The following is a 27,950-nucleotide window of genomic DNA, read 5'->3' as shown; positions in this document are numbered from 1 at the left end:
ACTCCTCCAACCCAGAGCACAGTGGATGCCACACACCCAGCTAGAACATCTTTATTGGCCCGGATGTGGAGCTTCGAGAAGGCTCCTCCACCCTGCACCAGCCCAGCTGGGACTCTTTGCCCCCTGCCTTAAGGGAGACCAGCTCCCTACTGGATGGGCTCAGAGTCGGTGGGTGTCTTGGGTGTCTTGGAATCCACAGTCTTACTGGAAAGAAATTCACACCTGCGCCCCGAGTCTTCTCCCTTGGAACCCCTGAACCGGCGCTGAAGATGCTGTCCGGCTCGAAACAGGGAGGCCACGTCCAACAGTGCATCCTTGATGTGCTGCCCCAGGCGGTGGGAGTCCTAGAAGCAGGAACCGTCAGACCCAGGGCAAGTGGGAGATCCCTGGGGTCAAACAAAAGGGCTGGGGGTTGGAACCGGGTCTGAGGGAGGAGGCTGGGCCTGGATCCACCGATCTGAGGCAGTGAAGCTGGGATGAAGCCTGTCTCACCGTTTTTGTGCTTGATTTTTTGCTGGAGATGTGGAAAGTGATGGCGTCGTCCCCCATGAAGACATAAGACACGCCGTAACCATGGTCATCCGCCTGGAGTGGGGAAAAAAAAGGAAAGAATATCACAACTGCTTCCTCCACCACCATACAGGACCACAGGCTTCCGGCACTCTTCCCACAAGGCTCTGGGTCCGGGTCCCCACTCTACTCACAGGCCCAAATCCGCCACCCGAGGAAACATAATCCGGGTAATTGTGGACATCAAACAAGTGCATCTGCTGAACAGGGATCTGGCTAGTGGACAGTTGCCACTGCTCGGAGTAAACCTAAGGACAGGAAAGACAGGCCCAAATCCTTTGCATGGCTCCACTTTATGCATCCTGCATCCCTGGAGTTTCTCTGTCCTCTGCCAGTTTCCACTATATTGCTACTCTGCCTCTCCTGACCCACTCCTCACCTAGCCCTGGCCCTCTGCTCTCGACCACGCCCCACCATCTACCTGACATCCTTGCTCGGGCCACACCCGCCTTGCTCCAGACCACGCCCTTCCATGCCACGAACCTCTGATCTTCCGCTCAGGTGCCCGCCTCCGCCCTGCCCTCTTGCTCAAGGACTCTGTCCCCAGCCCACCCCTTTTCCAACCAAACCCGTCTTCGTGTCCCTCCCTTCTCCCACGGTCTCCTAGTGCCTTTTCCAACCCCTTCTCTGGACCCCCAACCTGGTCCAGGAAGGGCGACTGCATGCGGAGGAGTCGCGACACGATGTAGAGCGCGAAGAGGTGGCGGTCGACGCCCTGGCCGCTCAGGGCCGCCTTGAGCAGAGCCTGGTGCTTGTCCACCGCCGCGCGGAACAGGGCGAGGCACTGTGTGTCCTGGGCCCCCGAGGTCACGGGTCATGGAAAGACAGGACCCAGGCTTACACGGGCCACCCGTGGCACGCCTGGCTCTAAGGCAGGGGTTGCCCCCACTTCACCCCGGGGAGTCAGGCTCAGAGAGCCTAGGCGCTTTCCCCGGCCACACACCAGGGCAGAAGCAGGTGGGTCCCAAACTGCTTCCACTGAGGCACGGGATCTCATAGGGGAGGGAGAGCGGGACAGAGGTGCATGGGGCTCTGAGCCCTGAGCAGAGGACCTAGGAATGTGGCCAGAGGGGCAAAAGGAGACCATAAGGTGGCAGATAAGCCGAGAGCTGCATTCTGGAAACGGCTCCCCCTGTGTGCTCCCCAGCGTCCAGTGCGATCGCAGGAAAGCACAGAGCACACTGTGCCTGGCTCTGTCTGTCTCCCCTCCGTGGGTCCCTGGAAGCTAGAGACTTGGTCTTGTTTGTCCCTTGTCCCTGGTGTCCCTCAGAGCTGGTCATAAGTGTTTGCATAGTGGTGAACCCCAGGGACGGAAGCCGCGGCGGAGGCCACACCCACTGTCTTCTCCGGGTCCTCCATGGCGCTCACAAAGTCGCAGGCCTCCCTGGTGCAAGAGCGCACTGTCTCCGTCCGGCCCTCCAGGAATAAGCGAGTCATGGCCGACTCGTAAGTCAGGCAGAATTGACCCCTGTCCTGGGGGACAAGGAGAGCAGGAGCCTGTCAGCAAGGTTCGGGGACTCTCCAGACTCAGCCCGCCCAGTCCAGCCTCCAGCTGCCTCCTGTGCAGAAGCAGATGGCGAAGTCAAGATGGACCCACGCGGCGGTGACCAGGACTGCGGTACAGAGGGGGCTGGCAGGAGGGAACCCCACTGACCCGGAAATGGGCCAGCTGCAGGGCTGTCTGGATGAAGCTGTCCGAAGAGAGATGGCAGCGTTTGATGAAGCTCTTGCCGAAGTGGCAGAAGGGAAAGACGTGGCAGTCGATGTTGCCAGATAAGGTCTTGGCTCCCAGTAGGGCGAGAGAGACAGACTGATGGACCTGCCCGAGGAGGGAGAACCACTGGGGTTGGGGTGGGGCTCAGAGTTGGAATGGGGCTGGGAGTTAGGGTGGAGGTGGAACTTGGGAAGGAGGGGTGGAAAGGACAAGACAGGGACAAAGACAGCAATGGAGCTGGGAATGGGGTGAGGGTGCAGGGTCGGGAGTGAGGAGGTTTGGAGACTGAGCAGGAGCCTGGGGGGCCGGGTCCAGGTGGGCGGGGGTACTGGGCAGCCTGTGACTTGGGGATGGGGCTGGGGGTGGTGTTGGGGAGGGTGGGATGGGCCGTGGGGACAGGGTCAGACCTGCAGGCTCTGAACACATCGGTTCCCTTTGGCTGTGGGGTTGGGCCTTGGGCTGGGGTCAAGGCTGACTCTGAGCTTGAAGTGGGCATGGGATGAGCTCAGAATAGCCGCAGTGAGGAGCCCGAGGCCCGGATCGCAGTCTCACCTGGTCTGGGAGGTTCCACTGCAGCCGCTGGGGCTGGGGCAGCGCCGGGTCAGGGTGCCCCTTACAGTGGCCGTCTGATGAGTAGCCCAGCTGGAAGCATTCTGTGGCCAGGGTGAACTGCGGGCGAGGAGGCAGGCAGAGCCCTCTGTCCCGGGGCTGAGGGCTGTCACCAGGGACCTCTGCTCAGGAAACCTTTTCTGGTTTGTTTTGGTAGGGGGATGCTGAGGGTGTCCCAGAGAATCAGAAACCTCTCGGTTCTCAAAACAGGTCTTCAAGTTCACAGTCAGAGCTATTGTCTAGAGCAGAGCTAATGTCCAGCCTAGTGGCACTGGGTCCTGGGCTTTTTATGTCTTTTTTAAAAAAAAATTTTTGTGGTACTGAGAATCGAATTCAAGGTAAAAGCTCTACCACCCAGCTACATCCCCAGATACTCAGGCTGCTTCTTTTGTTCTTTTTTTTCTGTTTTTCAGTACTTGTGACTGAACCCAGGGCCTTCACATTGAGCTACATCCCAGCCCTTTTTAAGTTTTCTATTTGAAAGTGAGACATGGTGGCGGACACCTATAGTCCCAGCACAGGGGAAACTCGGGCAGGAGGCTCACTAGGAGTTCAAGGCCAGCGTAGGCTACAAAAATTTTTTTGCCTGTTTTGAGAAAGGGTCTTGTTAAATTGCCAAGGCTGGGATCAAACTTTCAGTCTTCCTGCTTCAGCCTCCCAGAGTGCTGGAATAACAGGTTGTGTGCTACCTTCCTCAGCTACATCCACACCTTCAGAGTCAAACTGCAGAGCTGATATGCTGGTGTGTAGTGGTCAGAAGCATTTAAGGTCAGCCTGAATTGAATGCCACTTAAAAATATAATCAGTCAGCTGTTGTGGTGGCGCATGCCTGTGATCACAGCAATTGGGAGGTTGAGGCAGGAGGATTGTCATGAGTTTGAAGCCAGCCTGAGCTACATAGTGAGACCATGTCTCAAAATGGAAAAAAAAATTATATATATATATATATATATATATATATATATAGATACACACACACACACACACACACACACACACGTAAAATCAAAGTCCTCTTGGTTTTTTTTGTTTTGTTTTGGTACCAAACTTTGCTTGCCAGGCAGACATTTATGCCACTGAGCTAAATCTGCAACCCAAAAGTCCCATTTTAGAGGTGAAAAACAGGACCAGAAAGGCCTGGGATGTTCTCAAAGTCTGGAAAAGATCTTCCTTTCCTTTCTCATCTGTACCTGGACCCACTCTAGGCTATGGAACCCGCTCACCAGGATGGAAAACTAGGGTCCAGTAGGGGTGTAGGGGCTTCCTCCTATTGTTTTTTGTTGTTTTTGTTGTTCTTTTGGTGCTTCTTCCTCCTGCTGTTTTGTTCTGTTTTCTGTTTTTCTTTTGTTTTGAGACACGGTCTCATTATGTAGTTTAGGTTGGCCTTGCATTTGTAGGAATCTTCCTGCCTCAGCCTCCTGAGTGTGGGGGTTACAGGTATGTGCCACAAGGCACTGCCCTGCCTCCTGTTTTTTTTATTATTATTTTTATTATATTGGTACCAAGGATCGAACTTGCAACCTCCCACTTGCCAGGCAGGTACTTATACCATTACGCTAAATCCCCAGCCCTGCCTCCTGTTGTTGAGGGGCTAGAGAAATAGATGCTAGACAGGAGCTTAATGTAAAAAAGTTTCAGGCTTGGGATGCAGCTCAGTAGTAGAGTGCTCGCCCAGCGTGCATAAGGTCCTGGGTTCTCTATCCACACTGCAAAAAGGAAAGAGAAAAATCTCAACTCTTTCACTTGCGAGAGGGGGACACAGAAACTCACAGGAAGGCAGGAAGATGGTTCTTCTGCCTCTGCGTGTGGTGGGGAAAAGTCTCAGTGAGCCCCCTGGATTCAAATTCTCACTGTGCACCTCCTTGCTGTGTGACCCTGGGAAAATCGCTGTCCCTCCCTGAGGCCCAGTTGCCCATTGATCATCCCAGCCCCGAGTACTTGCTGAGCCCTTCTCTGGCTGCAGCTGTACCTCAGTTTGCCGAGAGGGTCTTGGAGGCAAGCTGGGGTCCTTGGCTGGCAGAGTGTCCTACCTCCCACATGTGTCCTGAGATGGGGCAGTCAGCCCACGAGTGCTCCACGCTGAGGCCCAGCTTCCCATTAGAGAAGACGATCAGGGTGAAGGATTTGTCAAACCAGCTGTGGGGGACAGTTCGGCAGGGTCACCCAAGAGCAGGGGTGGGGAGAACTAGGCTTGAATTGTGGGACTTGTGGGGCTGGGCGAAGTGAGGAATTGACCAGGGTCCGGCACACCTGCCATGGGGAGCACTACAGCCTGGGGTCCCTAGTGGTGCCTCTGGACTGGGACTTGGGGACCTTTCAGGTGCCTAGAAGTGTGGAGCCTCTCCTGCTCCTAGGAATCAGGATAGTGCCAGGTGGGCACAGGAAACCTGTCTGTGCCCAGGCGTAGTGGCTCATATCTGTAATTCCAGCACTTGAGAAGCTGAGGCAAGAAGATTGCTGTAAGTTCATGGCCAGCCTGAGCTGTGTAGTGAGTTCAAGACCAGCCTGCACTACACACCCAGACTGTGTCTTAAGGAAAACAAAACTCTAAGAATCTTCAAGTATGAGGCCCCAGGTCTGGGGTCCTGGGTTTGGGGTGTCTGCAGGAAGATCTGAGGGATGGTTCAAGTTCTGAGTCTAAGACCTGCAGGTTGGGGCTCTCTGTCAGAGGGTCCAAGTTTGGGACTCGGTGCCCATAGGTTTGAGATCCCTGAATTTAGAGGACTGGGTCCGGGTTATGGGTCCAGGCACTGGCTCTGGGATTTAGAGGCTACAGGGTCTGGGGTCTTGTCCAGTGCAGAAGGATGCCCCAGGTGCGGACCTGGGTTCAAGGTACCAGGGAGCACAGGACTCACCGGTCGTAGCCGCAGCCTGCCAGCAGGGAGTGGGCATAGGCGTCCAGCGAGGCTGCGGGGTCCTCCTGGGTGAGCCCCGCAGGCTCGGGGTCCAACGACACGAAGAATGCGGCGCTCTCCACGGCCTCCAAGGCGTGGGTGGCACAGGTCTTGAGGGTCTGGCGCACCTGGGCCCAGGAGCCCCTGCGCGAGCCACATGAGTGGCCACCACTCCCACCCGGCCTGCCCCAGAGCCCCGGAGCTGCCTGTGCCCCTCACCTGGGGGCGGCTGTCAGGGCCGCCAGGTGCTCCTCATGGGGACAGGCGGGCGAGGGGTCGTCCAGGATGCGCTGGAACTGCTGCTCCAGGGCTCTCGGAGAAAGCAAGCCATCTGGGGAGTGGGTCCCCACGCGGAAGAACCGGCCCCGGTGGAGCACGGCCACATGCCGACTGTCATGGAGGTGGCGGAGGTGGTCTAGGGGTCAGGCAGGCAGAAGCAGGAGGGCGGCGCATTGGAGGGATAACGAAGCCCCTGCTCTGTGCTCAACACCCCTGGACCTCACCCCCCCCCCAATATCCCCTTCGGGTTGGGTTTGACTGGTTTTGTTTTATTTGGTTTTTTGAGACAGATTCTCTGTTTTGTAGTTCAGGATGGTCCTGAAGTCTCTGTGTAGCTCAGGCTGGCCTTGAACTTGTGGAAATCCTCCTGCCTCAGCTTCCCAAGTTCTGGGTTAACTGGCATGCACCACCCTTGGCTTATTATGTGTGTGTGCGTGTGCCAGGGACAGAACTTACAACATTTTGCTTGCCAGGCAGGCGCTTACACTGTTGAGCTAAATCCCTGGCCCTATCCCATTCTTTTAAACATTTTTTCCGAGATGGGATCTCAGTATATATGACCTTGCACTCACTGTGAAAACTCTGGCCTCAAAAATCACAGCAATCCTCCTGCCTCCATCTCCCAAGTACTGCCCTGTTATCCTATTTTAAAGATGAGGACACTGAGTCTCAACGAGGGCAGTAATGTACCCAAGGCCACACAGGAAAGGCTGGAGCCCCAGCAGACTGGCTCCCGAGAAACCACCTCTGCCACCACAGTACTGTGTCCCACAGTGGACTCAAGGAAGGGGTCTCACCTTTGTGCACCCCCGGGACCCGCGTGGTGTTGAATATTCTCTCGTACTGGGCAGAGCACAAGGGGCGCATTCCCATCAGCAGAGTCTGCGGGAGGTCGTGGGCCCATGAGCTGCCTTCCAGGACCCACGTGCAGGTCCCCAGGCATAGGACCACGCCTCTGTCCACAGCCCACCCACAGTATCTTACCGGGGAGATCTGCTGGCGCTTCAGCCGGCGGCGGTACAGGAGCAGTGCATGAACGGCGTTTCCCGCACGGGCTGCCTGCAGCGGCGTGGGTGTGACATACAGGAAGTCCTGGGGACAGTGACATGCCTGAGCTCCCTGAAGGGGGGTCCTGACCCCAAAAGAGGCGGACATGTGTCTCCAGAGTGTACTCTGGGATTCCTGACAACCCCTGGCCTTGGGGTGTGGCAACCCCAGCCCTCCCGGCTCCTCCCACCCTCACCATCAGGTAATAGTTGCTGTTCACTATCAGCGGGCTTCGTGATCGCAGGTACACAAATTCTTCCCACCAGTCGCTGACCTGAGAATGGGGTGAAAGACACACAGGTTGCGACCTTGAAGGGGAGGGTCACTGGGCCACCAAAGCTTTTCTGTGTCACACAGGCAGGGTGGAGCTCAAGGAGGCTGCCATCATCATTAACTAGCGAAACCTGAAAGTCTGTGGATCAGGGATCAGTTAACTAAACCAGGTCACACTCAGTTTAGAGAATATTACACAGCTGGTAAAAGACAAGATACATCCATGTCTGCTGACCCAAAATGAGCATGGAGACATTTTTCAGGGCAAAGGATTAGGAGCACAAGAAAATGTGTGGAATGATCTTGTGTTTGTGTGTGTGTGTGTACGTGTGTGTGTGTTACTGGAGCTCAAACCTTCACCCAACTACATCCCCAACACTCCTTTACCTTTTATATTTTGAGATAGAGATTTTTGTTTTGTTTCATTTGTTTTTGTTTTTTGTGGCAGGGTCTCACTACATAATTCAGGCCAGCTTTGGACTCACTATGTAGACCAGGCTGGCCTCCAAGTAACATGGTTTGTCCTGCCTCAGCCCCCCCCCCCCCCAGTGCTGGGATTACAGGTGTGTGCCACACTACCTGGCTCTGAGCCAGGGTCTTGAGGTAGCAGGAAGAGCAAACTGAGAACCAGTGAATCTGTCTGCCCTTACACGGTGCTTAATCCTCAACACCCTGGCTACATAGCGTGAGAGACTGTCTGCCCAGCTGCAGCCTACTGAGCAGGCCGGTGTGGTGGGCAAAGCAGCCGGCTCAATTGGGGTGATAGGGAGCTCCCCATGACAGTGTTCCCACCGCCATGCCCAGCCAACCCTGCTCTTAGCTGAGCAACCGAGGCTCTTCTGCATCTTGCTACTCAGTCTTTGACACCCATCACTGATGAGCCCCAGACCTGCTGCTGGCTTCTCCTGGAACAGGAGGTGCCAGTGCCGACCAGGATGGCCCACCAGCTGCCTGCCCACTGTGGGCTTCTTTGATGTGTGGGTGACACCAACGCCAACCTCTGGGTGTCCTGCAGATTTAGGAAAATATCTGGAGGATGCACAAGGACACTTCAGAGAGGGGATATCCCAGCTATCAGAAGGCTGAGGCAGGAGGATCACTGCAAGTTCAAGACCAGCCTGGTCTCAACCTACAAAGTAAGCTCAAAGCCAGCCTGAACTACATAGCGAGATCCTGTCTCAAAGAGACAAGAAAAAAAAAAAGAAAAGAAAAAAGAAATAGCAGGGTATTAGCTGTCTTGCTGCATGAATGCGGATCATCTGCTGTGTACTAAATGAAACCTGATGCTTCTGGAGAAATAATTTAAAAAGGCAGAAACCAACCTCATAAAAATCAAAGAATTAATACAAGTACACAGAGACCTAAACAGAGGGCTTCATGAAGTTCTGGTTAGAGTTCTTTTTCAAAACAGTCAAGAGTTGGATGTAGCTTTTGCGGGGCTGCCTAGGGGCCAGGGATATAGCTCAGCGGTACAAACACTTGCCTGGTAAGTAACGTCCTGAATTCAAGTTCCATTACCAAGAAAGAAAAAGAAATAGGGCTGATTATGCCAGTTCTATCAATTTATTTATGGTTGTTTTGTGAAGCAGCGTCTCACTGTGTGACCCACACTGGCCTTGAGTACACGGTGACCCTTCTATCTCAGCTGCCCACATGCTGGGATTTCAGCCAATCAACCCATGTCCTCAAAAGTACACAGCCTGGGTTTGGCATGGTGTCACATGGTTTAATTCTAGCATTTGGGAGGCTGGGGCAGGAGGACTATGGAGAGTTCAAGGCCAGACTGGGCTACATAGGGAAAATCCTATCTCAAAAACAAAAAAAATACCTGGCCCTGGCCTTTGTTCAGCCTCATCTGCACTGAGGTTCTAACCCTTATGTGGGATTTGGATGCCTTGCTCTAAACGCCTTGTATGGCTGGGGATTTAGCTCAGTGGCATATGCACCTGCCTGGCTAGCTTGAGGTTGTGAGTTTGATCCCTGGCACAAAAATAAATAAATAAATAAATAAATAAATCATGTATGGTTAAAATCTCCTCTTCCTAATGACTAGCATGAGTCAGGTACTGAGATGCTGACTCCTGTAATCCCCAACTCTGGACCTCCCTTGGGACTCTAAGAGACCCAGTACCTGCCTCTGGTGGCCACACCTACTCTCAAGTGCACTTTTATCTTTAACAAATCTGACTCTGTCCCTCCTCCTGCTATCCTGCCCAATCCTTCAGGATACCAAGAATGTGTAAATGAGTCCTCTGAGACCTTCCAGCAGGAAACAGTCTCATAAACTGCCAAGTTCTCCACAAACTTGCAATCCTCCTGTCTCAGCCTCCCAGAGCACTAGGATTACAGGTATGCACCACCATCCTTATTTCTGATTTTGAATTTTTAAGTACTGCTATATTCAAACATGAGATCGTGAGTTCAATCCCTGGCACCAAAAATAAATAAATAAATACTGCTATAATGCAATGGACAGAGAAAATTTGGTTCATTCCATTGAACAGTGTTATCTAACTATACAAAGGAAAAATAATTGTTTTGTAGTAGTAGGCCCTGAACTCAGGGCCTGGATTTGCTGAGTATGCCCTCTACCACTGAGCTACACCCCAGCAACCATTCAAAGAAATGAAATTCAAATTGAGTGTGTGATGGATGCCTGTAATCACAGCACTGGGGAGGCTGAGGCAGGAGGACTGCCATGAGTTTGAGGTCAGCTAGAGCTACTTAGTAGGTTTAAGACCAACCTAAACTACAAAGTGAGACCCTGTCTCAAAAAAACAAACAAAAATGAAATTCAGGGGGCTGGGGATTTAGCTCAGTGGCATAAGCACCTGCCTTGCAAGCAGGCAGTCATGAGTTCGATCCCAAGTACTGATAAAAAAGAAAAAAGACCAAAAAAAAAAAAAATGAAATTCAGGATCTGAGTATGATCATATGTATTCATATGAGACTGATCAGTTTCCTAAACAATGGAAACAAGGTTACAAGGAAATGATTGGAGGGGACTTGAATGTTTCCAGACATTTTCCTGTTTCTAGGTCATGAATCCTTATAGAATCTTCAAGAATGCACAAATATTTGCATCTTCATGTCTGTTGCAGCTTACACTTCAATCTCAGAATGTATCATATCTTTTTCTAGAACAATTCAGAAGCTTCCAGTGATTTCGGGAGTCTCGGTATACACAAAGTTTACTCAAAGGCCTACATGCACAGAACATGAGGCTGGCCAGTCTGGATTTGGATGACTCACTGACCCACCTATGTGCCTCAGTTTCTCAAGGAATCGATTCCTCTGAGTGGAAGCAAAAGCCTAGCTCTTGAACTCAGAATGGAAGCCCATTTAGGGAAGTGGTCCTCAAGCAAGAAACATGGCACAGCACCTGGAACTCTGGTTGAAACTTTGGCGAGGTGGGGACCGAGCTCAGTCTTAGGGTATCTAGGGGAGGTTCAGTCGTTCAAACCTGGGAGCTGAGTTTCTTTAACAGGTCACGGAGCGGGGCTACGGAGCCCAGGGGAGGGGCCAGTTCCCCAGGCAGGGGGCGGAGATCATTTATTGGCATCTGGAGGCTCCAATGGCATCTAGGCCTGGGGCTGTGGGCGTGGCCCGGGGCGGGACTCACGTAGTTGGCAGCCCACCAGGACTTGAGCCGCAGGTACCACTGCAGCAGCGAAGCCTCCAGCTTCAGGAATTCCTGCGCCAGCCGCGCGGTCCAGTCGAAGTCCTCGTCCAGGAGGACAGGCCTGACGGACTCCAGGTACTGCGTGAGGGAGGGCGGAAGGGGCGTCACCCCGTGCCCGCGCGCCCGCATCCCGCATCCCGCCTCCCGGCTCGGCCCGGCCCACCTTGCACACGGTGTCCTGCACCGAGGGCACGGGTTGGCGTGGCAGGGCACGCTGGTAGCTGAAGAGCATGGGATGGCGGCCGGAGAAGATGCGGACCAGGGCCTGCGGGGGAGGGGGGACCCCAGGTCATGGTCACCGAGCCGGGACAAATATAAAGCACGTGGTGGGCCAGAGTGACCACAGAGGGAAGAGGACTGTGACCCGAGAGGTGAAGGGACCCAAAAAGGGGACTAGGATCCAGAGAGATGGGGCACAGAGACCTAGAGAGAGGGCAGCAGAGGCGCAAAAGATACAGAGAGGTGTCCTGTGTCGCACGGCCTGCGACCCTCACGTACCAGCCAGGTCTTGGTGGCCGAGGACATGGCTCCGTGGGGCTCGAGCAGCCAGCCGTGGTAGGTCAGAAGTAGCCTCAGGGCCACGTGAAGCGTGAAGATCAGGGCACCCCACAAACACAGGGCAAACAGCGCAGCCGCCAGAAGGCCCCGGAGCCTGTGGTACTGTCCCCAACTGGGGAAAGAAAGGGAGGTGGGCCTGAGTGGGGTGTCCCAAGCATGTAATACCAGCATTCAGGAGACAAAGGCAGTAGCATCTTCCTGGGTTCCAGGCCAACCTGGGCTACATAGTGAGTTCGAAGACAGTCTGCGCTACTTGGGGACCTGATTTTCACACCTTTCCTAATGGCAACAGCAACAACAATTATAATGTAGCCACTCTCAGTTAGTCATCTCCTGGCCCGTGAATGATATTGATTAATTCTTTCAAGAACCCTAAGAATCAATTAGTATCCCACAGTCAAAGGCTTTGACAACTGAGAATCCCAAAAAGATTACATAACTGGAGTGGGGCAGAGCTCATCCCTCTAGCTTGTTACCATCCCTCTTTACAAGAAGCAGCCAGGATAGAAAACGGAGAGAGGAGAGGAAGTCACCTCCTCTTTCCTGATTCCATACCTTTATTAATCTGACCTAAAGTAAGTTTCAGGGGTTACTTTTCTTTGGCACATTGATAGAGAAACTTAACTGGCAGAGAAACTAAACTGGCAGGAGAAGGATTATGAGGGTCCTGGGCTCGTGTAGGGGACCTCACCAGGCCGGCAGTAGCTCTTTAATCTTCTCCATCAGTCCCAGGGAAGGGTCCAGCTGGAGGAAGCAGGCAAGCTGGATGGCACTGAAGAGGAAGAGCCAGCTGAGGGGGCTGGCAGGGAGCACACCGCTGAGGAGGTCATTCTGTGGGCAGGAGAGGGCCTCTGTTAAGTCACAGGTGTCCCTACTGAGTGTGACACTGTTCCCAGATAGTCACTGACATGCTGGTGTGGGCAAGGCTCTGGCTCGGGTGCTGCATATCCATCCAGCAGGGTAAACAGAACTGGCCCTGCCTCAGCAGTCAGCCCAGAAGAGGGGGCGCTCCTGACAGATTTTGTTTTTCCTGGTTACTGAGGATAGAACCCGGGGCTTTCACGCTGAGCTCTATCCCCAGCTCTTTTAGATTCTCTGTTTTGAGATAGGTCTCACTAAGTTGCCCTGGATGGACTCAAACTTGTGATCCTCCTGCCTCAGCCTCCCAGAATCCTGGGATGACAGGTATATGCCATCATGACTGGCTCAGGCACAGTTGTGATGGGGTTGACAGCCCAGAGGATCTGAAGCAAGAGGCGCCTTGTTTAGAAGCAAGAGAGGCTAGGGAGAGGCAAGGAAGGCACCACAAGGAGGGGCTGAGGACAGATAGCTCAGCAGCGGGGCATTTGCCCAGCATGTGTGAGGCCTGGGCTCTGCCCCTGCCATGCAAGAAAAGCAAGGGGGTTCTAGACTAGAAATTGGGGAGGCCACCAGAAGTGACATCACTGGGGAGACCGAGGCAGGAGGCTCTGCATCTGCAGGTCAGACGCTGGGATTCTGTGGTTACCCTGTGAATTCGAAGATAACCTGGGCTACATAGTGAGTTCAAGGCCACCCTGAACTGCATACCAATACTCTGTCTAAAAAAAATCTTAACAATTAAAAAACAAAAAGAAAGAAATTGGGGAGGGAGCAGCAGTAACATGTGGATGGGTAAGGTAGGGTAGCATTCAGAATGAGTGTAAGAGAAGGGGGCCCTCTTAGGTGAGGATCCCAAAAGGCACCATGGAGAAATGCTGAAGGGATCCCCCCACCTTGAGGAGGACGGCCACATTCCCAGAGTGAAGGCAGTGAAGTGGCCCTGGAAAGCAGGGGGCTGGATTCCCGGAAGGAAACCAAGCAGCAGTCCTCACCCAGAAACGCGAGAGATGCCTTTTCCAGGACCGCAGCCCCGAGAGGTAGATGTCCTGCAGCACCGGGCCCTTGAGCTCCACGTCGGGCCCGCTGGAGGTCAGCGAGGGCACGAAGCCCACGGCCTGGCACGCTTCTGCCATGTCACCCGGGGGCCCTGGGAGGACGGGTCACTTTCTAGGTCCAGCCTCCTCCCTCAGTCCGCGGGCTCCCTCCTCAAACCTCTTCCCGAGCGCTTGGGGTCCAGGCTGCAGCCCTGTCCCCACAACCGGGAAATATAGCACTGGCTCCCCTCCTCCTAAGCCCCTATAGGGTCTTGAAGGCCCTGGTCAGAGACCCCGAGGTGTTGGGGAAGGGGTATCAATTAAGAATCTCTGACGGTTCACTTGTGTGAATGCCATTAGCTGCCGTGGAAAGAACTCAGCGCTCAGGGGGTACCCCTCACCCCCAAAGATGTCAAGCTTCGGTGTGGGTGAGGGAAACTGCTGTCTCCAGCAAACACATCTGACTCTCAGGGAAGAAACACCTGCCAGACAGGGACCTTGTCCACCCCATTTCCGCTTCCCACCCCACGAAGGGGCGGGTGAGGGGGTTCCATAAATTATTACATCCTGGGGCGGCCCCTCCCCCAACCAGCTGGAGGGTGGGGGTGAAGGGCGCGCCCTACTGCGCATGCCCTGCAGCAGGGATACAGAGACCTGGAGCTGTGGCGAGGAGACCAAGTGTTGCAGAAGCCACCGGGGTAACCCCTAGCAGCCTCACCCGCGGCCCGGTACTTACTCTAGGTCAGGCGTCTGCAGATCGGATGTTGGGAACCAAGCCCACCTATAGCCCCGTGCTCCCAGATTTTGAGCTCAGGACCCAAGTCTTTCTCTTGCATAGGTCTAAGCCCAGAAAGGCGAGTGCACCACTTGGCCGACCGGCCCCAGGAGTTCTGGCCACCCCAAGACCATACGACACCAAGAAGCTCTGATTTCTGTGGCGCATGTGCCTAACCCGGTATTCAGCTCCTCCGATCTATCTCTGCCCCTCCCCCTCGCGGCCCTGTCCCCGCCCCTTTGATAAACAGCGTCCAATCCCCTCTCTCTGCTCGAGCTCCTCCCTTTCTCCTTCCACCGGTTGCTGCACCCCCACTCGGCCCCTCATTCACGTTCTCGTGCCGCCAAACCCCTCATCCTCAGCCCCACGCTCTGCCCTGGGGCTCCTATTTTCTTTTCAACACCGAGGTTTGGCGCGGGGGGGGGGGCCCTCAGTCCGGCACAGGGCTGCGTGACGTCACGCGCGGGGCGCATCTGCGGAAGGGAGTCTTGAGGGTGGCGCCTACGACCACCCACCGAAGGGCACAGGAACTGAGCTGGCCTGGAGGGGTCGCTGCGCCTCCAGTCAGACGGCAGAAGAATTCCGAGAGGCCAGGGAGACCCGAGAAAGGGGACATATGTGGGGAACGGAGCCGGCACAGATGGGGCGCAGACAGCAGACATGCGTGGAACTCTTTGTTTATTCCGCCTGGGACCTTAGTGCTCGGTCCCGCCCAGCCCAGCGGGGAGAGGACCGGGAGCCGGTCTCACGGGGCGAAGAAAGCAGGGTGAGGTCCGGGGTCCGCGGGCCTGGCTCGTGGCTGGGCATCCCGATGCCCGGGCAGGGCAGGGCAGGGGTCTCGCGTCGGCGGCGACCGTAGCTGCGGGGGTCCTGGGGCTCACGGGCCGCTTTCCCTGAGGGCTCCTTGGCAGAAAGCGCGCGCACCCAGGCCAGGCGGTGCGGCAGGAGGTGCGTCTGGCAGGTGCCAAGAGAGCAGCTGCGGCCGCGGCGCTGAGCAACCTGGGCGCGGGGCCGCCTGGGGAGGGAGCACAGTGGGGACCAGGTTCAAGCAGCGCCCCCTGTAGGCATGGGATGCGCACTCTGCATTTCCCTCCCGCCCAGCATCTCCCTCCCACCCGGCCTTTCTCACCTTTCCACCGAGTCCCGGGCACCCAGGGCAGAGGTTGCAAGGAGCAACAGCAGGAGGAAGGGGGCAGCCATCGCTGGGCGGCTCGGGCCGGGGCCGGCACTCTGGGCCAAGCAGCCCTGCTCCCTCCCTAGCGGTCCCTGACCTCTCACTTCTCAGGCAGAGGCAAGGTAGGCCAAAGGTCCAGCGTGGACACAGCCACACCGCGCCAGAGGGACAGGATTCAAACTCAGATCCTTGTGCCTGGCCCCGCCACCACAGTTGGGTCACGCTGTCCCATGCCTGTGCCCCTTGCGGTCCCTGTGGAGCGCCCTTTAAGGTTTCCGGAAATGGGGTGGACTGCCCTCCCCCAACAGGTTCGGATGCTGTGGGGCTTCCAGGAAACCCCACGGTGGGAGGCTGGGATGGTTACCCAGGAGTCTTAGCTAGAAATGCAGAGGACAGGTAGCAGTGTAAGATCAGGAACACATGGCCAGGAAGCAAGGTCCTGGGTAGGGGAGATGGATGGGCAGGCAGTCTCCCATCTCTACCGTGGCTCTGGGTGGCCCAGGTCTGCCAGCACTGTGGTTGGGGGCTAGGGACTCAGTGGATAGGCCTAAGACAATGGGCAGAAGAGGCACTGGTGGTGTAGAACACAAGGCAGACTAGCCAGGCCTCCGTAGCCAGCCCTGTAAGCCACGAGTCCACTGCTCTAAAGCTGTGCCCGCCTGAGACCACCTTAGACTGCAGGATGGAGTGCATACCCCCCTGCAAGGAGTCCTATGTCAGCCTGACTCTGCTTCCCCAGCTGCAGCAGGTCAGGCCCCACCAACACCCCGTCCGCCCAGCCTCGGCCTTGGAGGGTCCTGGACAGGAAAAAACAGCTAGAGAGGAACAATGTGATGCTGGGGGGCAGGGAGAGGCTTCTGGGAAACCTAAAGGCCACCAGTGCTGGGAATCTGTCCCCCACCCCCAGCACCTGGTCTGGAGCCCTGCCTAGTGCCACAGCAGCGAGGGCACAGAACCTGAAAAGACCAGGGAGCCAGGTGTGGCAGAGCAAGCCTGTAATCCCAGATCTCTGGGAGGCTGAAGCAGGAGGATCACGTTTGGGCAACTTTAATGATTTAGCAAGACCTCATTTCAAAATAAAAAATAAAGGTCCTGGGTTCAAGGATTAATGCCCAGCACTCCAAAAGGAATGACAAAGTTGGGGCAAAGACTTCCAAGACAACCAGAGGGTGAGACCCCATGGAAAGGGAAGGGGTCACAGAGAGCAGAGCCATGTGGGTCGGCACCCAGCACCTGCAGGGAACTCCACACTACGGCATGCCCAGGAAGCTGAGCCGGGTCCCAGCTGAGGATTTATTGGCGTAAATGCAACCATATAAAAACATAAGTTATGAAAAACAGTCACGATGTGCCCTGCCCATCCCCCCAACCCCAACCCCTAAAACCCTCTTCTGTGGGAGGGAGGGAGAGGAAGGGGGACCCCAAACTGCCTAAGAATGCCACAGGCCCTGGGTGTCGCCTCAGCGCATCCGGTAATCAGTGGAACAGGACAGCTCGCATAGCTGGCCCTTGAAGTCCAGGTCGATGGTGAAATCCAGGTCTCGCTGCAGGGAAAAGAACAGGGTAAGGGTGACAAGAGACAGGCAACAACCCAACAGCACTCAGCATTCTGGCCCCACTGCCGCACTCCCGACGAAACCTTCCCAGCCCTCACTCCTGAGAGTGCCAGTCCTGCCCCCATCATCCCCTGCCACCAGAGCACAGGCTACACCCACAGGCCAGTGCCTCCCTGCCTCTGCAGTGCCTATCACTCCACTTGGGGCTCTCCCTGGGCTGGAGAGCTGTGAGGGGACACCACAGGCTGTTTACCCGCATCCCTGGCCTCCCCCGCTAGATGCTAGCAGCAGGTTTCCAGCAGGGCCAGCTGTAGCTGTTTCGGTGCAACGACCGCCCACTCTGCTAGGAGTGTGGCCGCACACTGCTTCTTGTGGGCCTGACTGGAAAGCAGGCGGTCTTGGGCAACACTGGGTGTCAGCCTCCCGCCCAGGCCCCCAGGCCAACCCCACCAGGCCCCACTGGAGGCAGCACCTCCAATCCTCCAATACTGAAGGCTGGCCGTGCTGTGCCCACACTGGTCCCTGCCCAGGTCCCATCCAGCCCCCCCCCCCCCCCACCGTCTGGGCTGGGAGAGCCCAGCGTCCTTGAGCAGCAGTCCCCAAGCGCCTCACGTTGTTCTTGGCATTGGGCCGCATGCCAATGGTGCCGAAGATCTCCTCGCCCGTCTTCACTGTCAGGTAGTCCTCCATGTAGAACACTGTCTGCTTCCAGTGCGTGTATGGGGACTCAGGGCCTGGGGACAAGCACACCGGCCATGGTCATCAGGCTCTCCAGGTCCCTGACTACACTCCCCCGTCACACCAGCTCCTGTGCCCAGCCACGCCACTCACTGGTGGAGAAGCCGGTGCGCTTGTGGCAGCGTGTGAACTCGATGTTGAAGTAGGCCACCAGCGCGTGCACATAGTCGTTCCGCTTCACTTGCAGGCAGAATGGTGAGGTGAAGGTCAGGTCCTCTACCTTGACAGTGTAGATGTCTACTTCCTGCAGGTAGGGGCAGACTATGAGCCCAGGCCCCTGCCCCTGCCCTGCCCTGCCCAAGAAGTGCGGCTCCCCATCCAGCCCAGCCTGTTCCCCAATCTCCAGCTGGATGATCAAGCTCAAACCAGGCTGCCAGGGATCTCCATCTCTTCTCTCACACCCAAATCCCACAGACACTGTCTCCAGAACCCAGCTGCTTTCCCTGCCCCCCCTTTACCTACTGCCACTACCTGACCCCATGACCCTGATGTCCCGTACCTTTGCCCAGTGCCCACCCCTGTGTCAGTTCGACACAGCCAGAACCTCCTTGGCACATTGGCTCACGATACCTCTCCCACTTTAACAGCCAGAGTGACCACTCTGGCCTCAGGCACCGCCTTGGTGCACAGGTCAGGCTCACAGGGCCCAGTCCCCCCACTGGCCAGGTGGCAGCCCAGCCCCGGACCTTTATAAGGCAGGCATTTGTGACCAGCTGCTTTGGGTCCACCACATCCACCAGTGGCTCCTTGATGGCCACATCCTTGATGCAGGACATGTCGAAGCCGTATACATTCTCCCACCCTGTGGAGGTGGCAGGCAGGGTGAGTGGCCGTGGACAGGCCCTGGAACCTGGGCTGCCCACAGCCCTCTGCCCAGCTCACAGTGGATCTTGTAGTCTTTGTACTGCCGGTCCTCAATGGCTGTCACGTACAGCGTGGCCCGGTCTGGGAAGATGAGGCCGTCCGGTGCCTGCAGAGTTGTGCAAGGCCATGAAGGGCAGGGTCACAGCACTGTTGACCACAGCCTCAGGGATCTAGCCTCTGTGCCACTGTCACTAGCCCCATCTTGAGTCCGTTCCCCCCACAGCCACCAGAGGGCGTGAAAGCACCAGGCCACAGTCCTGAGGCTGAGGGGTACCCAGAAAGCCACCTGTGCTCCACACCCTTGGCTCCAGCACCCTCTGCCCTTACCCTGCCTTGGCCTCCTCCAGATGGTCAGCCCCACCCTTAGCAGGTCCCCTCTGGGGAGCCCCAGCATGGCTCACCCACTTGGGATGCCACCCAGCCAGCCTCACCAGCCACTTGTCTCGGGCGTAGAGCACAGTGTTCAGCATGGACTCGTAGAAGAGGCAGTAGCCCATCCACTCGCTAATAATGATGTCCACCTTCTCCACTGGCAGCTCCACCTCCTCCACCTTCCCCTTGATGATGGTCACCACTGTAGGGCAGGGGCCACCATCAGCTGAGACTGACGGAGGCGGCCCTTGTCTTCCCAGGACAGGGCTGGGGCTGCACTGGACTCCTCCCAAGGACTTGGGAGCAAAGCTGCATCCTCTTGGCTATTTTCAAATCACTCTAGTCAGGTTTTTCCTTTTAGTGCTGGGATGGAATCCAGGCCTCACCCTCCCCCCTGAGCCCAGCCCCCATGCGGCTGGCCATTCCCCAGAAGGAGCAGGAATAGTACCTGGTAAGGGGTAGGTGAGGTGGGGTGGGGTGGGGTGGGGGGGGTACCTCACACTGCACCAGGGGTTCCTCAGCTTCGAGGCTCCAGCTTTGCCAGACCCTCTCCCTACAGGGGACTCTGAGGCTGTGGGTTGGATGGGCTAAGAAGCGATGGCCCTGCCAGCCTCATGGAAATGGAGGACACCCATCTGCAGCTAAGTGCTAGGCACTCTCAGTGCTCCCTGCAAGCCTCTTAATCCCAGGCCTCTAGTCCTTGGCTGAGCTGGCAGAACTGGGAGGCCCGTGTCTAGCCACACACAGACCCAGGTCTAGGTGTAAAATGACGGGTGTGCCAAGGGATACAGATCTCTGAAGCAGCTAAAATGCCCAGGGGACAGGACTTGTCACAGTGCTGGGGATAGCAGTTGAGAGACACGCCCTGACATCCCCTTACACTACACCACCAACAGGTGACAGAGGTCCACAGTGAGGAGGGAATGTGCTGCCAGGAGGCACTGGGAGGGCAGCGCAGCTCTCTGGGTGGAGGTGCCAGGCAGATGCAGGCTTGGGCTTGGGTGGCTGAGCAGCCAGGGGTCACATATCAGAGAGCCCCCCCACCCCGCCCCTGCTAATGGCCCTGTGACTGTTTACACAAAAGAACCTGGAGGTGGTGCTGCGCTTGCAGCTGGGACATTCAGAGTCTCTGGCTGCTGGCAGTCCAGGAGAACGCAGGGAACAGCTGCCAAGTGGGGCAGTGGCGTGGCTGGGACTCCCCACAAACCCAACCTCTTCCTGGGCTCACCCACCATGGTCTAGCTTGTTGGCTTTGACGATCTTCACAGCATAATCAGAGATACTGGAACACTCGATCTAAGGGCCAGAAGAGGAGAGGATGAGACCCCCAGTCCCACCCCAGGCCCGGCCCCCCCATCCAGTCCCTGAGCCCTGCTGGGCCCTGGAGACTCACCCCGATGACCTTCCGGGCCCCTGCCTTAGCAGCGAACATGCAGAGGATGCCTGTGCCAGAGCCCACGTCCAGCACCACTTTGTCCTTGAAGAGGTGCCGGTTGTGGAACATGGAGTTGCGGTAGGTGAGGGTCCGCACCTCGTCCTTCAGCATCTCCTGGGAGAAGGGGTGCAGAGCCTCTGTGAGGGGTTCGGTCCTGGCCTCAGTCCCCCTGGAGAAACCGTTTCCCTTCTGTGTACCTCACTGTCTCTCTTTGCATAATCAAATGAGTTGGGCCAAACTCTCATCTTGGCTGGGTTCTACCATTCCCACATGGGCTCCAGGGTCCCATGTGCATGTGTGGGGGTGGTTTTCTTGTGATGCTAAGGACTGAAGTCCAAGGCCTCCACACTGAGCAACATTCCCAGCCTGTTTTAAATTTTTTATTTTGATGCTGGGCATGGTGGCATACATTTGTAATAATCCCAGTACTTGGGAGGCTGAGGCAGGAGGATCACTGTAAGTTCAAGGCCAGTCTGGGCTACAAAGTGAGTTCAAGACCAACCTGAACTGCATAGTGAACCCTGTCTCAAAAAGACTCCCCCCAAATTTACTTTGAGGCAGGATCTCACTAAGCCTCAGTCTCCATGTGCCACCAAATCAGTGGCTTTAAAAAGCCCATTGCAAACCAGGTGTGGTGGCACACACTTGTAATCTCCGCACTCGGGAGGCTGAGATAGGAAAACTGCTGCAAGTTCAAGGCCAGCCTGAGTTCAAAACCAACCTAAGCTGCATAGCAAAATGCTATCTCAAAACAAAATAAAAATTTTAAAAAGTCCTTTGTAACTTAAAATATCCTCAGTGACTCAATGCCACTGAGCCATACACTTAAAAAAGACAACAGTATCTCCACTGGCTGTGATGCCAGAAAGATCACAAGTCTGAGTCCAGGCTAGACAGCTTAGCAAAACCATCTCAAAGAATAGAAAAGGGCTGAGGACATAGCTCCTGGGAACTAGCTCAGTGTGAAGCTCCTGAGTTTAATCTCCACCACTAAAAAAAACAAATAAAGAAAAGTGGCCGGGCATGGTAGCACACGCCTGTAATCCCAGCACTCAGGGAGACGGAGGCAGGAGGATTGCTGTGAGGCAAAGCCTGCCTGGCTATAGAATAAATGCAGGACCTGAACTGCATAGTGAGACCCTCTCTCAAAAACAAAATAAAGAAAAAAGAAAGCATCTTACTACTTTTGTGGTGCAGAGGATAAAACTCAGTTAAGTGTGTGCTGGGTCCGCCTACCACCTCAGTTTTTTAGAAATCTGCAGTAGTCAGACTTGTTCACGAGTCTGACAAAGCCAGCCAGCCAGCCCGACACACCTGAGTACAATGTGTTCTTTGTGTGTCCTAGCAGTCCCCTCCACTGCTTTTCCTCTGGCTTCTGGACACCTGGAGCTCTGACAATGCCCTGTACACATGTGTATTGTCACATCAAGCAGTAAGCACACAGCAGCACAACTATGACAGTGCCCAGCACACACACAGGTGACTTCTACCATTCATCCACATCTACCAATGTCTATAACTGGAGGCCTGTCTGTATCTGTGAAAGCTCAAAACTTCATGTTCAAGCCAGGCATGGTGGTGCACACCTATAATCCCAGCACTTGGGAGGTTGAGGCAGGAGGATTTTTGTGCATTCAAGGCCAGCCTGGGCTACCAAGTGAGCTCAAGGCCAGCCTGAACTGCACAGTGAGACCCTGTCTCAGAAAGATAAAAAGAAACAATCTCCATGTTCATAAATTGAGGACTTATTGTACTGGGAACCAAACCCAGCCTTCATACTAAGCTACATGCAGTCATTTTTTTTCCCCTTTGATATAGGGTCTCATTAAGTTGCCCAGGCTGGGTTCAAACTCCTGATCCAACCTCAGCCTCTTAAGAGTGCTGGGGTGACAGGCATGTGGTTCCATTCCATTTTTTAAAAAGGCTTTGGAGGGGGCAGGGATTCCTTACCAAGGCTACCAACCTGAATCCTGGGACTTAAGTCTCCATCCTTCAGTGCAGCAGTGGGGACTAGAGCAGGTGGAGCACAGTGCCACCGCCAGTCACTAGAGGGCGGCAGAGACCAGCAGGCTTTGACCTCTGGGTGAGGTCTCAGACAAGCAAGCTTTCTCACCCCAGCCTCACTAGCAGCCAGGCTAACCTTAGTCTCCAAGGCAAGGGCGGCAAGGAGGCCTGGGGTGCACAGGTGCAATAGTAAGGGAGGGAGAGACCTACTAGGGAAGAAAGTGGCTTGCACCACTCTCCAATGTTGAGCACTCAGGATTCCAGTCCCTAGCAGTATACTCACCTCATGGATGCCGAAATGGGCATAGGAGTCGAAATAGTAGTCTTTCGATGTCATGTCCTCCGCATTGGGCTTCTCGCTGCTTTCCGCCTGGCCACAGGAAACCTAACGGGGTGGATGGAGTGGGGGTCAAATCTGGGATCCCCACAGCCTAGCAAACCATAGGTCCCTACTTTTTCCTCTACAACAGTACAGAATCCCTCTAAAATCATACCAGGGCACTTCTACAGCCCCTGCCTGCTATCTTCCTCCCCCAGAACCCCAAACCTAACAGCCCCACTTTCGACTTCCAGGACCCACCCCAGAGCACCATCCAGGGGGTACCCCGATACCTCAGCCACGCCTATCATCTCTCCAGTTTCTCTGCCCCAGTCTCTAGCTCAGCCCACAGCTGGGGTGGGGAGGGGAAGGCAGAACTGGGGCAGACACAAGGGAAAGGCAAAGGAGGGCTGGAGGTGGAGTTAAGGAAGTAGCCACAGAATGGAGGGAGGCCAGTGAGGGCCGCAAACTTAAAGGGTTTTGCACTGTGTTGGGGCATGGGGTACACTTGACTGGAGGAAGAGGGATCATGGTTAGACCTTTGGGAAGGGTCAGTTGTGTGGGGAGATGTATTTATGTGGAGGTGGGGAGGGGTCTCACAAAAGGATATTTACTTCTTCAAGAGGCGGCTGGAGGCTCATCCCATTAGCCAAGGTGGCTACAAAATTCTAGGAGAGAGTAACAGGGAGAAAGGATTAGCTACCGGGCCTGGCTGGGGTGGGCCGGCTGGCCCGGGGCTGGGCTCTGAGGCAGTGAGCTGCCTTGGTTTTGCTTCTCTTTGGTGAGGTGTGCGGGAAGAGCGTGCAGGTCATGAGGCTGGGCTGTTTAAGGAGGGGATGGGAAAGGTGGAGGGAGAAGTGGGGGGGGGGTCTCCGATCCCAGCTGTGGCTAGAGAGATGGCATCCAGCTTCCATACTCCCCCTCTCTGGCCTGGGAGCTGACCACACTCCTCCCCCACCCAGGCCGGAGGAACTGGCACCCACCAGGCACGCAGGCATGACCAGCTGTCTCTCCCCTCAAGGCCTAATCCCCCCAGATTAGGTGACACTCCCTGACACACACCCCCATCCCGATGTCTGTGAATAGCTGGAAGGCCTGGCAGAGTGGGCACTGGGCACCCGCCAGCTCTGCAAACCTAGTCTTTCGTCTGAGTAGACTTCAGGAAAGAGGTGTGGTACAGGCCACCCTCACAGCGGCTGGTCCCCCAGTCCCTGGAGTCCGCCTAGGGGGTCTGGATGCCCAAACAAAGCCAGCTGGGAGTAATGTCTCTGTTACCCTCTCCAAGGGAGGTAACGCTGCTGAGGGCGGCCTGTCACCAGCCCCTCTGAGGAAAATGCCCCAGGGACAGAGCCCATCCCCCCCATGGCCCTCCCTCATCTCAAAGCCCTAGGATGTGCCACCGCGCGTTTGGGAGATCCAGCCTGATCCCCCACCTGCCCCGAGCGCGCAAGTAAGGTGAATGGGGGGGAGGTCACTGTTCCCCAGAGACATAAACGACATCTAGGTGGGAGCTGACCTTCCCCTCCAGAGAATGCTACCCGGTGAGGAGTTGAAGGACCCAGATCCCAGCGCACTGCGCCTCTTCAGAGGGCCAATCCCGTGACCCACTGGGCTCCAAGCCCCCTCCTCCCTCTTCCAAGCTAGAGAGGGTGGCTGGTAACATTTCTGGCTGGGGAACTTCGTTTTTTTGATATCACAGATGCCACCACGAGACAACCCCAGCCCAAGGACTTGGAACATCTCTTAATACTCCCTACTGGACCTCAGTGCAAACTGTTTCTGGCATCCAGGCTTAGGCTGCCCACAGATCTTCAGAAAAGAGGGGTGTCCTCTCTCGCCCCCTCCAAGACTACCAGGAGAGAGAAAGGGCTCGAGGGGAGGGTAAAGCCCGTAACCTGTACACATGTTTAACCCAACACAACTCCTATTCGGCAGATCTGCCCACCTCACGGGGATCCGAAGGGCACTCGAGCCTTGGGCCACGCCCCATGAAAAAGATGTCCCTCCCATACGCCAGAAACGGCCACCAGGGGGTGCGCGGCTCCAGGTCGGGAAGGCTCTCCGGTCTAGATCCCCACCAGCAAGCACGCAAGCGAGGTCACAGGGGCATGCCCCATCCCCCAGCTCCCGAAGCCCAGGACCGGGGAGAATCCCGGACAGAAAAGAGAGAGAAAGGGGGCCAAGTCCTCGCTGCCTAACCCAAAGCCGCGGTGCGCAGAAGCTCGATAGGTGACCCTGCAGACGACCCCAGCCCAAGAAGGACGATACCGAGGGTACAGAGGCTCTGGGCCCTCCTAAGACAATGCTAACATAGCAGAGGGCCCCTAGTAAGTCCCGCCCCAGGGCACCTGTCCGGGTACCCAAGGAGGCGAGTTGGGGGCTTGCGAGAGAAGGTTGCTGCCTCCCCCCGCCCGGCGCCCCTCCGCCGCCAGGGGCGGGGCCTTTGTCCCGCACGTGGAGCCCGCGGGGCCTGGGATCGGCACACCCCCTCCCCACCCACGGCGCCAAGGCCACGTGGGGGCCTGGCCGGAAGCGCCCCCAGCACCGCTCCGCGTAGGAGGGGAGCCGAAATCCGCGGCTCCGCAAAGTGCCGATGGCCCCTGAAAGCCAGGGACATCCCCCTCAAGCCGTATCCCCAGGTACGGTGCATGCGGCACCCCCATAGTGCGGCTAAGGGCCTTCAGCCCCGATTCGTCGACTCAGAGCCCCTTCCCCACGACGGAAGCATAAAATACCGATCCTAAACCGCCCCCCGGCCCCAGCGGCGCTCCAGGCGCTTACCTCCATGATGCAGTTCGCGGCCTCAGCTGCCGCCATCTTCACCAGCACCTACTCCTCCTCCGGCCTGTGAGACCCCCCCTTTCTCCTCACGCCCCCGGGACCGCCTTATACCGGAGGGTCTACGGCCCGCCCACCGCGACCCCACCAGAAGATCTCATTGGTATTGGAGGCGGCCTGTCTGAAAATACCGCCTAGTAATTGGTGGAGAACACGCCCATCAACGCTCAGGAGCACGCCCAGTCTGGCATTCAGAGCCCCGCCTCCCCAAGAGGACCGGGATGGGAAAACCCACCGGTCTGTCTCAAAGAGTGCGTCAGGTGATTGGGCAAAATCAGCCAGGAGCTCCCGCCCTTTTACCCCCGAGCACCACCCCAAAGCTTCCCGACAGGCTCTGCGCTCATGTACTTCTTGAAACAGAGTTGTCTATCAGCAGATCGACCCGCCTCTTAATCACTCCTATTGGTTCATCAAAAGATGACGTTCGAGACCTTTGGCCCGCCCTCCTCAACCCTCTGGCTTCAAGAGGAATACGGCAATTGGCCAATGAGGCTTAGAAATTGCTGGCCTTCAGGACTGCGATTGGGCTAAATGAACTGTCACTCATCGTCCACTTGGTGGATTCTCCCAGGCCGAGGGACACCCAGGAGGAACAAGGGTTGTGCCCATTTACCAAGGGGGAAAACCTAAGTAATGAGAGGCCGAAAGAGAAGGAGGGCTTGTTTGGGGTTCCGAAACAAGTTGGGAGTAGGAATAAGATATTAACGCATGAAGCCTTCTAACGAATGCTTTCAAGTTTGTGAACTTGTCGCCCCCTCTGACGCCGTTTGGCCCTTGCCAGGCCCCTCCTCGGGCCAGGAACACCCACCTCCCTTTGTCTGGGCAGCTTCTATTCGACGGCCTGGGGTCGCTTAGAAGACACTTCCTCCGGGAAGGCTTCCTCGCTCTACGCAAGTTACTGGTTGTATGAGGACCAAAGCAGAGGGCTAAGCTTGTGAACCCTGCCTTCTTGTTCCGCCACCGTTCTCGCTCGTCTTCTCTCCAGTACCCAGATGAGCCATCTCCCATTACTCTGGGCCGCTGCTGTACCTCCTGGCCTGCTTCCTCACTGGCAAGCTAACACTAGATTGCCAGTATTTCCGTTTTTATTAGGTCCGGACGCCCCTCCGTACTGTCACTTGCTTCACAGCAGTGCTTCTTCCTGGGTCCCCAAATCGAGACAGCCACCCTGTCACCGGGAGGACCGTCGGGCCCTCCCTGCAGCTGCCTGTCAACCCCAACCCCGCCCCCTCCGCTGCTCTCCGCCCTCCCGGGGCTCTGCAGCACCCCCATAACAGTCCCAGCCCCCCAGCTTGGCTGTGTCTACCAGCTTTGGTCTCCCAACACTTCTCAGTCACTGCTGGGCTCCGGATCCTGTGCTGGTTGCGTGAGACCATGACACATTTACCATTCTGTGACATATAAAAGTCATTCGTCTTCGAGACGAGCTTCCCAGGTAAGTGTGATGGCCCCCGCCAATAATCAAGGCCATCTGGGAGGCTGAGACAGGAGGCTGTCGAGTTCGAGCCCAGCCCGGGCAGTTTAGCCACAATGAGACCCTATCTCAAAATACAGCATGAAAAGGGCTGGAGATGTAACCCAGTGCAAAGGCTCCCGGCTTAGTCTTCAGTACTGACAGAAGAAAAAGGGAAACAAATTCCTTTATCACCAATGAATGTAGCTCATACGGACTGAATGCTCTCACTAGGTAGCCACCCTTAATGAGTTTTATATAAACTAATACGTGCCGGCCATCGTGGCACGTGCCAGTAATGCCAGCACTGGGAAGCTGAGGCAAGAGGACTGCTGAGAGTTCAAGGCCAGCATAGGCTACACAGTGAGTTCAAGACCACCTTGAACCACATAGCAAAACCCTGTCTCAAGAGACTGAGGCCGAGGATCAATGCAAACTCGAGTCCATCCTCTACTACATGGACCCTGTCTCAAAACACAAACAAGGGCTGGGGATATAGCTCAGCAGCATAGCACCTGCCTGGCAACTGCCAGGTGCAGAGTTCAACTCCCAGTACAAAAAAAAAAAAAAAAAAAAAAAAAAAAGACTAGGGATTTAGCTCAGCAGCATGAGCACCAATTTAGTAAGGGTGAGGTCGTGAGTTCCATCCCCAGTACCTCAAAACAAAACAAAAAGACTGCTGTGGCGGGTAGCACAAACCTATAATCCCAGCACTTTGAGACCTGAGGATTGCTTTCAAGGCCAGCTCAGATCAAGACATAGTGAGACACTGTCTCAAAAACAAGCAAAGAAATCTGCCTAAACAAACACGCCCAGCTGTCCCAGTGCCCTACCAACATAAGCACTGGTATTATTATAACTTACAAATAAGCAAGTTTAAGGCAGAGCCTGAAGTGACTTA

At 55.8% G+C, this 27,950-nt stretch overlaps 3 protein-coding genes across 8 annotated transcripts; all 3 read right to left on the bottom strand.

Moving 5' to 3' along the window:
• Window positions 1–35: 35 nt before the first annotated feature.
• On the bottom strand, window positions 36–14,514 carry Cpt1c (carnitine palmitoyltransferase 1C). 3 transcript variants are annotated; one of them, XM_003465419.5, is made up of 19 exons: window positions 14,258–14,513; window positions 13,480–13,634; window positions 12,318–12,457; window positions 11,567–11,738; window positions 11,232–11,333; window positions 11,009–11,146; window positions 7,310–7,387; window positions 7,051–7,158; window positions 6,864–6,948; window positions 6,007–6,202; window positions 5,749–5,931; window positions 4,924–5,029; window positions 2,837–2,953; window positions 2,225–2,389; window positions 1,909–2,043; window positions 1,211–1,363; window positions 705–818; window positions 493–585; window positions 36–344 (listed from the first exon to the last, which is right to left on the bottom strand). In XM_003465419.5, the coding sequence occupies exons 2-19, from the start codon at window positions 13,618–13,620 to the stop codon at window positions 147–149; spliced, it is 2,424 nt and encodes an 807-aa protein (XP_003465467.2). In that variant the 5' UTR covers window positions 13,621–13,634; window positions 14,258–14,513; the 3' UTR covers window positions 36–146. The 3 variants fall into 3 exon arrangements, 2 of the variants coding, with proteins under 2 accessions (XP_003465467.2, XP_013003352.2); XM_013147898.3 differs by having other exon boundaries at window positions 199–386; window positions 14,258–14,514; XR_001200263.3 differs by lacking the exon at window positions 36–344 and having other exon boundaries at window positions 495–585; window positions 1,909–2,038; window positions 14,258–14,514.
• Window positions 14,515–14,957: 443 nt separating this feature from the next.
• Adm5 (adrenomedullin 5 (putative)) lies at window positions 14,958–16,551 on the bottom strand. Its single transcript, XM_013147899.3, has 2 exons — window positions 15,426–16,551; window positions 14,958–15,311 (listed from the first exon to the last, which is right to left on the bottom strand). Exons 1-2 carry the CDS (start codon window positions 15,494–15,496, stop codon window positions 14,975–14,977), a joined length of 408 nt encoding a protein of 135 aa, XP_013003353.2. The 5' UTR covers window positions 15,497–16,551; the 3' UTR covers window positions 14,958–14,974.
• A 198-nt stretch (window positions 16,552–16,749) lies between these two features.
• Prmt1 (protein arginine methyltransferase 1) lies at window positions 16,750–25,739 on the bottom strand. Of its 4 annotated transcripts, XM_063253136.1 has the most exons (12): window positions 25,540–25,621; window positions 23,369–23,426; window positions 23,052–23,168; window positions 22,723–22,824; window positions 20,394–20,549; window positions 20,233–20,296; window positions 19,060–19,202; window positions 18,647–18,734; window positions 18,451–18,566; window positions 17,858–18,008; window positions 17,639–17,760; window positions 16,750–17,014 (listed from the first exon to the last, which is right to left on the bottom strand). In XM_063253136.1, exons 3-12 carry the CDS (start codon window positions 23,067–23,069, stop codon window positions 16,931–16,933), a joined length of 1,044 nt encoding a protein of 347 aa, XP_063109206.1. In that variant the 5' UTR covers window positions 23,070–23,168; window positions 23,369–23,426; window positions 25,540–25,621; the 3' UTR covers window positions 16,750–16,930. The 4 variants fall into 4 exon arrangements, with proteins under 4 accessions (XP_063109206.1, XP_003465552.1, XP_063109205.1 ...); XM_003465504.5 differs by lacking the exon at window positions 23,052–23,168 and having other exon boundaries at window positions 23,373–23,426; window positions 25,540–25,663; XM_063253135.1 differs by lacking the exons at window positions 23,052–23,168; window positions 25,540–25,621 and adding an exon at window positions 24,704–24,763 and having other exon boundaries at window positions 23,373–23,426.
• Between the last annotated feature and the right edge of the window lie 2,211 nt (window positions 25,740–27,950).

The sequence above is a fragment of the Cavia porcellus genome, unplaced genomic scaffold (genome assembly GCF_034190915.1).
Source record: "Cavia porcellus strain 051 isolate PalLab524CR breed Dunkin Hartley unplaced genomic scaffold, mCavPor4.1 scaffold_7, whole genome shotgun sequence".
NCBI classification, from domain to species: Eukaryota; Metazoa; Chordata; class Mammalia; order Rodentia; family Caviidae; genus Cavia; species Cavia porcellus.
The sequence above is the reverse complement of the archived record's forward strand: the minus strand, read 5'-3'. Positions and strand labels throughout refer to the sequence as shown.